The following is a 13,605-nucleotide window of genomic DNA, read 5'->3' as shown; positions in this document are numbered from 1 at the left end:
TCTCAGCATTTACTTCGGCACTACTTTTTTTTTTTTAATTTACTACTTTCTGCTGCCCTCAGGCTCCTCTTTAGATAAAACTGGTACGTTGTCTTATTTTTCTGACATGACATGTTTTCATTCTGCCCTCAGTCTCCTCACAGATAACCTCAGTGCCGTTTTTTCCTCAGCGTAGACCTTAACATATTTTTTTTGTTGCTCTTGATCTCCTTTTGGATTAAACTGGTACGGTTTTCCTGGGAGTATACCTTGTCACGTTTTCTTTCTACCCTCAGTCTCCTCTTAGATAAACAAAGGTATCTAACATTATCCTTTTTTTTTTCCTTCTCGCAGATAAACTCAGTACTGTGTTTTTTTTCCTCAGCTGCCCTCAGTCTCCTTTTGGATAAAACTGGTACAATTGTCCTGTTTTTCCTGAGTGTATTGTGACATGGTTTTTTTTTTTGCTGCCCTCAGTCTCCTCTCTGAGACGTTTGAGAGTGTACCTTGGCATGTTTTATCACTGCCCTCAGTCTCCTCGTGGATAAACTTGGTACTGTTTTTCAGAAGTGTACCTTGACACATTTCCTTTCTGCCCTCAGTCTTCTTACAGATAAACTTGGTCCTGTTTTTTTTTTTTTTTTTCCTGAGCGTGTACTGTGAAACATTTTGTTGCCGCCCTCAGTCTCCTTTTAAATTGGTACTCTATCTCTGAGAGTGTACCTTGAGAAGTTGACACATAAACCATTGCTTACCTCAGCTCTCCATGTCAACCCTAAATTTGGACACCTCACAAGAGTACGCGCAGAGTTACGGGCGCCTCGTGGCCAACCCGGGCGCTCCAATTGAAACCAGAAATCTCGCTCTGACAGTGCCCTCGCCACTTTTTTTTTTTTTTTTAATGATTGTCCGTACAATTGGGATGCAAAATAACTATTTACCTCAAAGTGGAGCGCGTCTGAGCCGAGTGTAGCAGCATCCAAGTTCAGCAAAATAAGTTTAGCCTGACAGTTTGCCTTTAGAGCATAATGATTTGTTGGCCACCTACACTCAGAGTGGGTGGATGAAGCTGGAGTATACGGAAATGTATGTGTTCATTTGCATATATAGTAACTTCAAAGTCAAAGCCAGGGTTCATCCTATCATGTGTACTACCACAGCTGCTGCCTATTGTTGAATTGTATTGTATTGTTATTGGTCTGTCCTTTCCATCGTGTATGTATGCCTTTAAAAAGGCGATTGACACATGCACGTATACAAACACATTTTTATCCCGTCATTGCTTTTTGTCACAATTGTTTTTGACTTTATTGATTTTCACATTGTCCGATCCGCTTTGCAAGCTGTGCGATGCATCGTCCTTCATTTTGTGAGTTTATCCAATCAATTTGTAATAACTCTCGCTCTCCCTGGCATAGGCGTTCGCCACCCAACCGCTGTTAAGCAACAGGTGGTCACGGCGAGAGAGCGGTGGCACGGCACGCCACTTAATGAATAGTGTTAATGACGCCATCTGTTGCTTTTTAATACAGGAAAGCAGTTTGCACAGTCTTTGATGCGTTTTTTTTTTTCCTGTACTTTGCAGACAACACCGCATCCATATTGACCAAGCGCGGGGGCTTCCGGAGGCGAGAGCAGCCCGTGTACCGTCTCCCGGTGCTGATCGTGGACAGCGGTAGCCCGGCGCTGAGCAGCACCAACACACTGTCGGTGCGTGTGTGCGAGTGCGACGCTGACGGCGTGGCCTCATCTTGTGGAGCCGTGGCCTACACGGCGACCGGCCTGAGCACCGGCGCCCTCTTGGCTATTCTAGGCTGCATCATCACACTGCTGGGTAAGGAGTGCGTGACCTCAGCGTTGTGTGATTTATTTCCTCTGCGTGCACAGGTGGAACATCACTGCAGAGGTGTTTGTCTTCGAGCATCTTTACAGCCTCAGACCTTGTTTGCTCCCTGTTCCTTCTCGTCTGCAGTAGAGTTCCTATAGCAAGGAATTACAGCACACACCGACTCTACGTGCAACGATCCTCGTTGGCAGGGTTGACCAAACGTTTGGAGTTTAGGACCCAAATTGCAAATGAAGTTCATCCCCAGGAATACCATGCATGTACGTGCAGCTGATAGCTTCTTTTAGTCAGCATCAATAATCTGTTTGAGCTGTCTCGTTGTATTCAGTTTGATCCTTTTGCGCTCTGAATGATTCGGTGGGCCAATTTTATCATGTACATCTTCTACAAGCAAGAATTTGCTGCAGAATGTTGGAATTTATTTTGGGTTGTGGCAAAATCTCGTGAGATTTCTTGGGACGAGAACAACTAAATTGATTCATCCCACAATAAATGAAAATGAACTGGGCCATTTTGCCGGCCTCAATACCTTGCCGTGTGCATGTGCCATGTGAAGAGAGTTTCACCACCTTGGCATGTTTGTTCCATAGAACAATGGCATGAAGGGGGTGAGTGGATGGGGGCGGGGCCGGCAGCATTCAGTGCAGAAGAGTGTAACATACTAGAAATTACATGAGTAGATTTCAATATATTGTCACGTGTTTTTTGGATTGTTTGTTTCATTGCACTTTTCTCTAAAGTAAAGTTAGTCTTAAAGTTGCGTTTTCGTAGACCCAATCTCGTGTATCGTCTCATCTCGTGAACTCATGACATCCCTAGTTGTCAGTAATCCACGCAGGGCCAAAAACTAGCTTACAGTCTCATACACATACACATACAGTCGTCCCTCGCCACTTCACGGTTCAAATTTCGCGGCTTCACTCTATCGTGTAAAATATATAAATTAATAAATAATGCTGTTTTGTGGTTGAATATGGCCTATTATTAGTCAAAAAATATGCACATTGAAGCAAATTCTGCTTAAATTTTGCCTAAATTAAGCATAAAAATGGCTAAATTAACTTAATACATACAATATAGGGCAGACACATAAACGGCAGACTTGATCTTTTATTGCAGGTTTGCATTATCTCAAAACATGCACAGTAATCCCTAATAGTAAAAAGACGGACTACTGCTGCAGCTGTAACCCACGCCAGGCTAAAACTCAACTCTAAACCTCCGTCACTTCCTGTCCGCCCGCCACTCATCTCCCTTAGGGAACACATTTACAGCATCATGCACGAGCATGAGTCTTATTTATGTCTTATTTTTCCTTACGTCTACTACAGTCGTCCCTCTTTTATAGAGGTTAATTGGTTCTAGACTGGACTGCAATAAATGAATTTCGGTGCCATAGGATTCAATGTAAAACCTGTTTATGACTTTCTAAACATGGTTTTTAACATTATTAGGTTCCCGTAGACAGGAAATAACACCCCTATAGACACCTTTACACTCCTATTATTGTTTACACCACATTGCGCAACCCTTATGCTGAGACAGCCACTAGCTAGCGAGCTAACCGGTTAGCGTCAAATTGATTTCTTCTGAACTTAAGAATCCAAAAACGTACCACTTCCACACAGAATGGAAGGAGAACTTTTTTTCACTCTTATCGTGTCGGACATGCCATGACTGACTTCATGCATTCATTTATTAATTCATTTCTGTAAAAAGGAGCTACAGTGAAACACAACAGTGTATTGGGTAATGGTAAAGTGTAATGGTAACTATAGGGGTGTTAGTTCATGTCTGGAAGGCTCTAGTAATAAAAAAACGGTATTTAGAAGATCATAAGAAGGTTTTCTATGTGCTAACTACAAAGTTGTTCCATTTGTAAATCAGGAATCCTACTTTGCTGAAATTGACTTATCACGGTCAGGTCTGGAACCGTGATAAACGAGGGATTACTTTATTCAGCTAAATCCCTTAGTAAGTCCCAGAATGTCCTGCTCTGTTAATGCTAGTGATCACAACTGACTGCATCTGATAGTTTCAAGTTTGAATGATTGGCATGCAGGTTCAAAATGATACATAGAAGTTGAAATACATACAAACACACTCAGCTAAATCTGTAAAAAGTGGTGTTGAAGGTTCCAGGGAAAAACGGCAAAAAGATGTGCAAATCTGACATTTTATTTGTTTGCATTTCACATGACTTCCCTTCACTCTTTACAACCATTCAGGATGCTCGGAGATCCATCTGGGGGGTCATGCACAGGCCAATCCTTGGCGAGGACGGGCGGGGGGGTTGTGGAGCTCTCCTCCCCTCCAATTTCCACTTTGGTAAACACACCAGTGACCCGGGTCAGCCCGTTCTGAATACAAGCCTGCATGTTGACAAGCAGAACGCTGCTGGAATATTGCCAATTGAATCAATTAGTCAGAGCTGGTTCTGTGTTTGGGGTTAGAGTGTTTGGTGTTGGCTGACGATGCAATGCTTCATTCTGTGCGTTTTGTGAGGTTACCTTGACTTCCAGTCCACCATGTTTGTCCAGCCTTAAATCTCCAGCAACGAGCTAACGGTGCAGGATGAAAAGTGTGTTTTCACTGCTTGTCGGTGGACTTTCTCCTTCTCTGAGCGCACCTGTCACATCTTCAGTAGGGTTGGGTATCGTCTGAATATTATCCAATGCTGGTGCCAAATCAGTACTTTGGAAACCAAGCCAGTGCTCAAAAAAGGAAAACATACAAATTTTGCTCAAAAACTGAATTTTGTGACATGCAAGCTGAACAGAATGTAAATACAGTGTTCCCTTGTTTATCGAGGCGGGTAGGTTCCCAAAAGGGAGCGATCGCTCCCTCCCCCTTGTGTTCAGCGGCACGCTTGTAAATGAGAAGTGGTTAACCCGCAAGGTGTCACCTGGCGGCACATTAAAGACGCAGACAAAAGGCCAAAAAGTCGCTATTTAGCTCTCGGATGAGCTCCTTCTGGGGACATGAGAAGGATCTCAGCGGCTTATACAATCAGTGAAATGAGTTCTGTGATGAGGTCAGAGCGTCACTTTATGTTCTTTATCAGGCAGACCAAGGCCAACGAGACAGGCAGATGAATGCTCAGCAGTTCTGCGTTTTTGACATCTTTCATCAGTTTGCCGTAGGAAGAGACGAGCTGAGGGAAGATGAAAGGGTGGATGCAAACTGTTTGGAAAAGGCCAGGTACTTGATGTTGGTGATTGAACAAAGTCTGGGTGAGTCACATCCTTTCATGATATTCATTACAGGGGTGTCCAAACTTTTCACCGAAGGCCACATACTGAAAAATGACAGGACGTAAGGGCCACTTGGATATTTCCTACAGCAGGGGTCGCCAACCCCTCGATCGTGGGCTACTAGTCGATCTTTGGGACTTTTGGGGAAAAAAAATGTATCATATCAGTGCCCTCACCTCCCGGAGAGCGACCAACATGCATGCATTTTGTCCACTGAACACACCCGCACTCCTCGCCGCTATCCAGGCAGCAACGCGCGACTTTTTCTTTTTGTCTTAATATTTTATTCTTGTAAAATTACTGCTGATTTTTCAGTTTTTACGGCTTGTTGTTGTTGTTGTTTACGTTTTCTTGATAAATTATATTTTTCGAATGTGGCGCAGGCCAAAAAAAACCAGCCAAGGTCCACAAATACCCCCTGGGCCGCACTTTGGACATCCCTGTATTAGTACTACACAGAACCAGGAAGTAGCCTTCTACCTAACAACCAACTAAGACAAACCACATTCTTGTGGACCTTGAAGGAGGTCAGTGTGCTTGATAGTCTAGTACAGTATATACTGTACAGTACCACGAAGTCAAAAGTTTGGAGACACTTTCTCATGCGGTAACATAGTAAAGTGTCTCCAAACTTTTGACTGCGTGCAAAAGTTTGAAGACACTTTCTCATATATAATAACATGGTGAAGCAAGAGAAAGTGTCTCCAAACTTTTGACTGCGTGCAAAAGTTTGGAGTCACTTTACCATGGGATTACATGACAAAGTGTCTTCAAACTTTTGCACGCAGTCAAAAGTTTAGAGACACTTTACTACGTTACCCCATGAAAAAGTGTCTCCAAATTTTTGACTACGTGCAAAAGTTTGGAGACACTTTACCATGGGACTGCATGAGAAAGCGTCTCCAAACTTTTGCACACCGTCAAAAGTTTGGAGACACTTTGTCATGCAGTTGTAACATGGTCAAGCTTGCATAGCGCTGCGTGGTTCTTCCTGAAGTGTGATATGAGATTGGAGGTATTGAAGGAAGACGCCTTACTCCCCCGTCATGTAACCAGCGCGTAACAGTCATTACAAATCACGGACTGCGCTAGCAAGCTTTGTTGCTTTATGGAGCACGGCACAGTTTGATGAGGCTTATCGTAATTTAGCAGAAAAAAACGATACTGATATGATCTGATATCTCATTTTCCCCCTAATATTTATGGTCATTACAGCACTGTTCAAACAACAAATTGCAGAGTTGAAAACATTCTTTCCATCAAGACATGGTGCATGGTTGTGATAAAACCGCTGCTTTGTGCTCTTTGAAGTCCTCCGTCTGTGAATTGTTTTTCAACAAGTTATTACCAACTTCCTTCGAACAAAACTGCCCGCAAAGTTTTCTTTTACATTTCAGTCCTCAATTTTAATGAAGGATGGACCCCACCGTCGGTCAAAGTGTCCCAGCAGCGAACTGGAAAAGTTCCAGTGCCTTCATTTAGCAGCATAGGTGAGGCGCTGCGCCAAATCCCCAGAGGGCCAATTAGGATGTGATATAGAGTCTTCAAAAAAAAAAACGAAAACAAAACTGCGCCCAGTTATTTCCGTCTCGTTCTCTCTACCCCTCCCGTCCATTCACGTCTTGTTTTCTCACGTCAGTCCTGTCTGTCTCCGTTTGACATGCTCAGACAGCCGCCACTTGTGATCTTTAAGCTTGACGGCGCTCATTTTTTTGTGTTTAAACAGCGTAATTATTTGTGGCGCCGCGCAGAGAAAGAAGACGTCATGTTTTACATTTGGGTGTCATTTTACTTGGGATTGCAGTGACAGTTTGAAAACGGAGCTTATTTTAGGAATATGGGAGGAAAATGGTGACAAAATGAATTGTTAAAGGTCCCATGTTATTGTATCGAAACAGGTCTCGGAGGTGCCACAGTAGCGTGTCGGAAGCGAGTGGAAATCTCGCTTTCATGCTGGAATTTAGCCATTTTAAAAGTGCTTCCTGGGAACACGCCGTTTTGTGTGTCTGTAGCTTTAATGCTCATGAGCTGTGTTTGTCCACGCCTCCAACAAAGTCTATTGTGTACTTTTCCCCCCACTTTTTACATATGCAGTCGTCCCTTGCCACTTTGCGGTTCAAATTTCGGGGCTTCACCCTATCACGGTTTTTCAAAAATATATTAATCAATAAGTCGTGCTATTTTGTGGTTGAATACGGTTGAATATTTGTCCAAAAATATGCATATTGAAGCCAATTTTACATATTTTTTGTCTAAATGAAGCATAAAAATGGCTAAATTAGCTAAAATACAAATATAAGGCAGTCAGAAGGCTATAAGGCATTCAATGCTGTGAATGACATGTCGGTAATGTTACTGTAATGTTCGGTGGGATACACAAGCACCAGACCTGATGGCTGGAACAACAGGCTTTCATTGCAACGTCCCATTTCGGACTTTTGCTTTGATAGCTGTGACACTTTATTTTCATCGAAACTCATTCAATACCAAAGACGTAGTGATACGTTTTTATAAACCCGAACGCCCGGTCCCAACAACGTATTTACACGTCTTTTTTGTTTCTTTGCGCAACAGGCAAAAACAGGTGATGACGCAACTCCCCGCTAATGGTTTTCACTTCAGAGCAATTTTAAGCCCGAAAAACGGCAGGTGGCAGAAGTGCATTGGATATGAGCTCGACAGGGATCATGTGAGCGGAAAATCACACTTGACAGGAAGGAGGAAGTGAGTGCATGGGTTACGCGTTGTAGGAAAATTTTAACACGTGCACACACATAGTTCAGTTCCAAAGCTGTCACAAAAGCAAAAAAAAACATTTGTGTCAAAGTGAAAGTTCTGCTGGAAATGTACCTTTTCACAAAAAGCTGGTTTTCCCCTTTTTAGTTGGGAACTGATATTTTCCTGAAACTTACCTACGTTCTACTGCTGATTACTAAAGAACGGAAAAAGGTAGAAACTGTTTTTTTCTGACGAAAGACGGGAGCCATAGAACACAATATTCTGTGTGCCTTGATGACTCATGAAGATCAGTCAAAATAGTCTAAAATGGCCGCTACCGAAGGGCTTGTCTTTTTGAAAAATGGCTGGGATTGAATGAGTTCATGTTAATTCCTGCTGGCCTTGACACCCACCTGTGTTTCTGGTTTGGTCCACTCTTGATGTCAGTCCTTGTAATCCTGTTTCTTACCTCTCTGAAGGCCACCACACAGCAGCACTAAGAAGATCATGATAAACTGATGATAAATTAGTGAATAAAGCCCCAGCAGGTACCTGCAGCGGTGCGTGCTGGGAGTCACCTTGTTCACCATTGATTGTGCAAAGTGGATCGCTGAAACTGCTCAATTAGGAAAAGAAAGTCACTTTATTGAGTGCAACCCGCACTCAAACCAGTCGTTGGTCCACTAGCTCATCCTCGCCCGTCGTGAGTGACTGAACACTGGCTTATTTCCAGGCTGCCTGGCAGGCATTACAGCTTAAAGAAGTTGCCTGGAAAGCTTCTTCCAGTCACTTTGTGATTCACTTTGCAGGAATCAATCAGAAATGACAATGAGTTCCCTGAACTCATCAGCAGAGATGATCATTCTGCGCGTTGAGTGTTGTTGAGTACCTTCCGTCCACCTTCACGGTGATGTCCATTCATCTCCTGCAGTGTCCGCTTCTTCCATTTGCCGCCTTATTAGCGACTCTGAAGTGGGCTGGAAGCTTCTTCCTTTCCGCAGCTCGGTCCTAGAAAAGAAATGTGGCGCCCACGGAGCGATATTTCACTGGAAGCAGGCTGACGTTGATGGATGGAGGATCATTAGACGTTTGCCAGTTTGCTTGGGCGTGGAGTTATTTTCAGCAAGGCTGTATGAGACACAGACGGCCATGGTTTCTTCTCAGAGGTTCTACAAATGCGTGTATGGTGGACTTCTCAATGGTCGACTGGCAAAGTGGCAGAGGTGCCACTCGTGGTTGGCAACGCGTGGCTCCAGAGCCATATGCGGCTCTTCAGCCCCCTTGTTGCGGCTCCCACGCCAAACTCTGTGGAGGTTTTTTAGCACCAAAGTGGAGGAAATGTGCATTTTCAAAAAGAGCATGAAATACCTGACTCACCGCAAGCCCTTGAATGCATCTAGACTGCTGATTGGATGAGCAAGGGACAGGGGGAGGAGGGCCACACGAAAAAGACGTGTTAAGAGTGTGCTACCACGGCGGTAAACTCCAAAAATGTTGGACAAAAGAGTTTAATTCTGAATGGACATATTCCTTTGTCTTCACTGCTAATGACGCTGGCTCACCCACTCGTGTGCTTGATATGGAAAATGTATCCAACTTTTTCTGAAAAGTACCCAACTGCAGATGGGCGTAAGGGAGCGATTTCGGAACTACTACGGAAGGTTGAGCAGAGCAAACATACTTTCATGAAGTGGATGAAGGCTCCAAACCCAACGACGGCTGCTAGTCTTGTAGCTGACTCGCTGCACTGGAGAGCGTAAGGAGGAGGAAGCTGTTCACAGATGGACAATTCATAAGAGTCGTTCATAAAGATATCACAGCATGTACCGTAAATTCCAGTTTTTAAGCCACTACATTTTTTCTTAAACTTTGAACCCTGCGGCTTATACAGGAGTGCGGCTAAATTCTAATCCCGTGACATCTCCTTTACTTCAGAACTTCCACTAATTGTTTAGTGTGCCGCTCGCAAGTCAGTGAGGAAACGGTAGCTCTTTCTTTGGCAGGAGCCAATCACGAGCTATCAGTGCACTCACAACGAGCTTGTCAACCCACTGGAAATCGCAGGGGTCATTATCCGCATGTAACAACATAACATTCTGACTCAGTGTCATCTTTCAAAGAACACTTTAACACTAAATTCGTCACACAGCAACTTAATACTCAAAAGGTGTACTCGGCAAATATACAAACATGTCCTAATATGATGGGGGAGAAAAAAAAAAACGTAAAGTTTTCTCATAAGGCATTGCGTCTGAGCAACGCATTCATTGGGACACTGCAATGATTTCAGCCTCCCTCTGAGCTTTTGGCTGCGGGTCCTCTGGCTCTCTCTGGTGGACAGAGGCAGCATTGCAGAACTATCTACCATTTTCTATCCTTTCTATGCTCCTCCAATTAGTTTTCTCAAATGAAATGCATCATGGGAAAACTTTGAAATGTTTTTTTTCTTTTTAAACTTATATTGGTACATGTTTGTATATTTCTGAGGTATAACGTTTGAGTGTGAACTTGCTGTGTGATGAGTTTGTTTGTAAGATGAAACCGTGAGTCAGACTGTTATAAACTCCTGTATTTCCAATGGGTTCGTGAGGTTTTTTCATAGCTCATGATTGGCTCCTGTCAAAGAGCTGACTGGTCCTCAGACTCATGCATGCCACACACCGGAATTTACGGTATTTTCCTAAATATTCCGAAAATGAAAGAAATGTCTCTCCCTGCAAACAGTCAAGTACAGGAGCAATAGAGTGGCAACAAGCATCACCAGTTAGCAAACGGATGACATGAACACATCACATGCATATTGAATTGCTGTGATGAGTCAAGTGATGCAAACGACAGCACCGATACAGGATGTACATATGTCAACTCTTTTGTCATTTTCACTTTTTCTTTGTAAGATTACAAAGTGTTTGGAACAAATACACTTTCTTTCCGGAAAACCACTACTTTTTCTAAATAAATACGATGCTGTTTTCGTAGTATTCCCACTTTATTCTCGTGATAGAACGACTCTTTTCTTGTACAATTCCATCGTTACGCTCGCATTATGCATCATTTTTCCAGTGTGGCCCTTTTTAGTCTTTTGTGACACGGTAAATGATCAAGTTTCTGTATTTTTAGTCATCCAACAATTATTCCAAAGAGGGGTGTTTGACATTTAGAGTAATGTTGTCGCTACGTCTGCAACGATTGAAAGGGTGCTGTTGGACTGTATGTCCTATAAGTGTCTCTATTGTGTAACTGTATACACACTGTGACGTGTAATCTATGTCCTGTCAGCAGCACAGCCATCTAAGTGGACAAATGAGTCCTCACGTTGTCCAGGGAGGCTTTTTCTAGCACACTTAGCTAATATCAGGGGTTTGCTAATTGTTGTAAGCGTCGGACGTCTTCAGCGCTAAAGTGTCCCAGAGGCTCTTAATGGCGCTGTCAACACTCGATGGTGCTGAACGCCGTCATTTGTCACTGGATATTGAGTCCATCATGTCGTGTGTCTCCGCAGTGATGGTCCTGTTGATCGTGACCATGCGTCGCAGGAGGAAGGTGCCCCTCATCCTGGAGGAGGAGCGAGACATCCGAGAGAACATCGTCCGCTACGACGACGAGGGCGGCGGCGAGGAGGACACGGAGGCCTTCGACATGGTCGCCCTGCGCAACCTCAACGTCATCAGAGACCCCAGCGTGCGGCGAGACGTCACCCCGGACACGCCCACCTTCTTCCAGTACACCGCGCCGTCCCGCCCGGCCTACAAGTCCCTCCCAGACAACGTGGTGTTCAGGGAGTTCATCTGGGAGCGCCTGAAGGACGCCGACGTGGACCCGTCGGCGCCGCCGTACGACTCGCTGCAAACGTACGCCTTCGAGGGCAGCGGCTCGGTGGCCGACTCGCTGAGCTCGCTGGAGTCGCTCAGCACGGACTCGGAGCAGAACTACGACTACCTCAGCAACTGGGGGCCGCGCTTCAAGAAGCTGGCCGACCTGTACGGTAACGCCGACGCGGGCGGGGACGCCGTCTTCTCGTAGCGTCCCTCTTGAAATGAGTCATTTCTTGCGATTCAGTCTGCCTTATCATGGGGAGAGATTCAAAGACAAGACGCAGGACGTGGGACGGAAGACACTTTGGGGTTTGTTTACGTCCTGGGATGGATTTGACTCGAAAAACATGAAAGGTTTGGCTTTGGGGCTCGGCAGCAGACGCTGACTGCTAATTCCAAACAGGAGCGTTTCCTTCCACAGGGTTGGCAGTACCTGTCCTTTCATCGGGGGACATGTCTTTGCTCGTCCCTGCTGGCAAATCAGTGTCATTTTTATGTGTTTTCCGGGAAGAGGGTGGGGGGTCCACGTTGTTCAGCGTTTCAGTACAAACACTGCTGTGCTAAAAGGGAAGGTACATAATGAAAAAGAAATTGATGTCTCCGCCAGGTGAGATGAGGACGCCGCTTCTCTGCTCCTCACCATGCAGATGTTCAAATGTCGTGTTTATCTGTTTTTTGGTTGTTGTTTTTTTAATTCAGCCTCCCGCTGCCTCGCTTTGGAAGCTAAAAACAATCTCGCTGCCCTGCGAGGCGGCTCGGCTTTGCGGGGTACGGATTTGGGGTTGGGGTTGGGGTTGGGGGTTTGATCGTGACATTGACGCCATTAGACGCTAGAAGACGAAGAAAGACTCTGAGGTTTGCTTCTGTAGTCCAGCTTGTATGGTCACCTTTATTAATGGAACACTGTACGATAGTCACCGTCTTTTCCACATTTCTTACGTCCATCACGGACACGTGTCTTATTATTTATTCTTTTCCCCTTTTTTTTAAATCATGAAATAAAATTGGCATTCAGCTCCATTTAAGATTTATGTCGTAAATAAAAATCTTTCGTGATTTGACTTTTGAGGAGTTACAGGAAGGGGCGGGACAAGCGGCGGAAGACGGCAGGAGGAGACGTCCGCTCGATTTGGGACGAGTTGATCAAAGCTACGGTGAATCGTGCATGATTATATTGACATGCTCATGAATATGCATATGTGTGATAAAAACCTCCTTGTCTCCTTTAAAGTCATCAAGTGCACAAGGAGAGCAGACATCATCCTCCACCATTGCCTGGGAGGTGAGTCTCGGCACAAAGACTTGACCTTCCTATTGTCCTCTACTCTTATATCCTTACTGTCCACCTCCTGAGCAGCCAGGACACACGCATGAACATATTTCTACTTCCTGTTGTTATCGTCACACATTGACATTCATTAGTATGTAAAAAGGGCACAAATTATAAATATTTTTAAAAGGAAAAGTGTTCAAATCATTTGAATAAAAATGTTTAAATATATTTTTTAATTATATAATTATTTACAACCATAGAATACCAAACAAATAAAAGAAAGCAATATGTTGTTTTTAATCTGTGGGGAAAAATGTATAAAAAAAACCACCAATCTAATGGTGTTACAAACTGCTGCATTCACATTTAAAAATAAAAAAAAATATTTACAACCATAGAATATTATAATAATATTGCAGTATATATTCAATATACTGTTTATTTTTTTTTCAGATTATGTATTTTTATATTGTATACACTAATACAAAACACAAATCTAATGGTGGTTAGAAACTGCAGCATTTACATAAAAAAATATCAAAATAATAATTTACAACCGTACAATATTATACTATTTTATTATAATATACAGTATATATGCTATAGTTTGTTTTTTTTTATTACAGATTATATTTATATTATATACACTAATAAACCCACAAATCTAATGCTGGTTAGAAACTGCAGCATTTACATAAAAAATATATAGAACAGAACATT

The 13,605-nt window shown here is 43.5% G+C and overlaps 1 protein-coding gene and 1 long non-coding RNA gene across 2 annotated transcripts in view; one reads left to right on the top strand and one right to left on the bottom strand.

Moving 5' to 3' along the window:
* Window positions 1-12,415, top strand: part of cdh7a (cadherin 7a) — a 107,143-nt gene extending 94,728 nt beyond the window's left edge. The window contains exons 11-12 of the mRNA XM_054766036.1: window positions 1,565-1,813; window positions 11,300-12,415. Of these exons, the coding sequence (XP_054622011.1) occupies window positions 1,565-1,813; window positions 11,300-11,820 (770 nt within the window). The 3' untranslated portion in view covers window positions 11,821-12,415. The remainder of the gene's footprint in view (window positions 1-1,564; window positions 1,814-11,299) is intronic.
* LOC129174255 (uncharacterized) lies at window positions 4,546-11,554 on the bottom strand. The gene is made up of 3 exons (XR_008567390.1): window positions 8,376-11,554; window positions 8,211-8,293; window positions 4,546-4,979 (listed from the first exon to the last, which is right to left on the bottom strand). It is a non-coding gene; the product is annotated as an uncharacterized LOC129174255 (long non-coding RNA).
* Window positions 12,416-13,605: the final 1,190 nt, after the last annotated feature.

Source organism: Dunckerocampus dactyliophorus, chromosome 21 (assembly GCF_027744805.1).
Source record: "Dunckerocampus dactyliophorus isolate RoL2022-P2 chromosome 21, RoL_Ddac_1.1, whole genome shotgun sequence".
Lineage (NCBI taxonomy): Eukaryota > Metazoa > Chordata > Actinopteri > Syngnathiformes > Syngnathidae > Dunckerocampus > Dunckerocampus dactyliophorus.
Note: the sequence above shows the minus strand (reverse complement) of the source record. Positions and strands in the feature narration are given on the sequence as shown.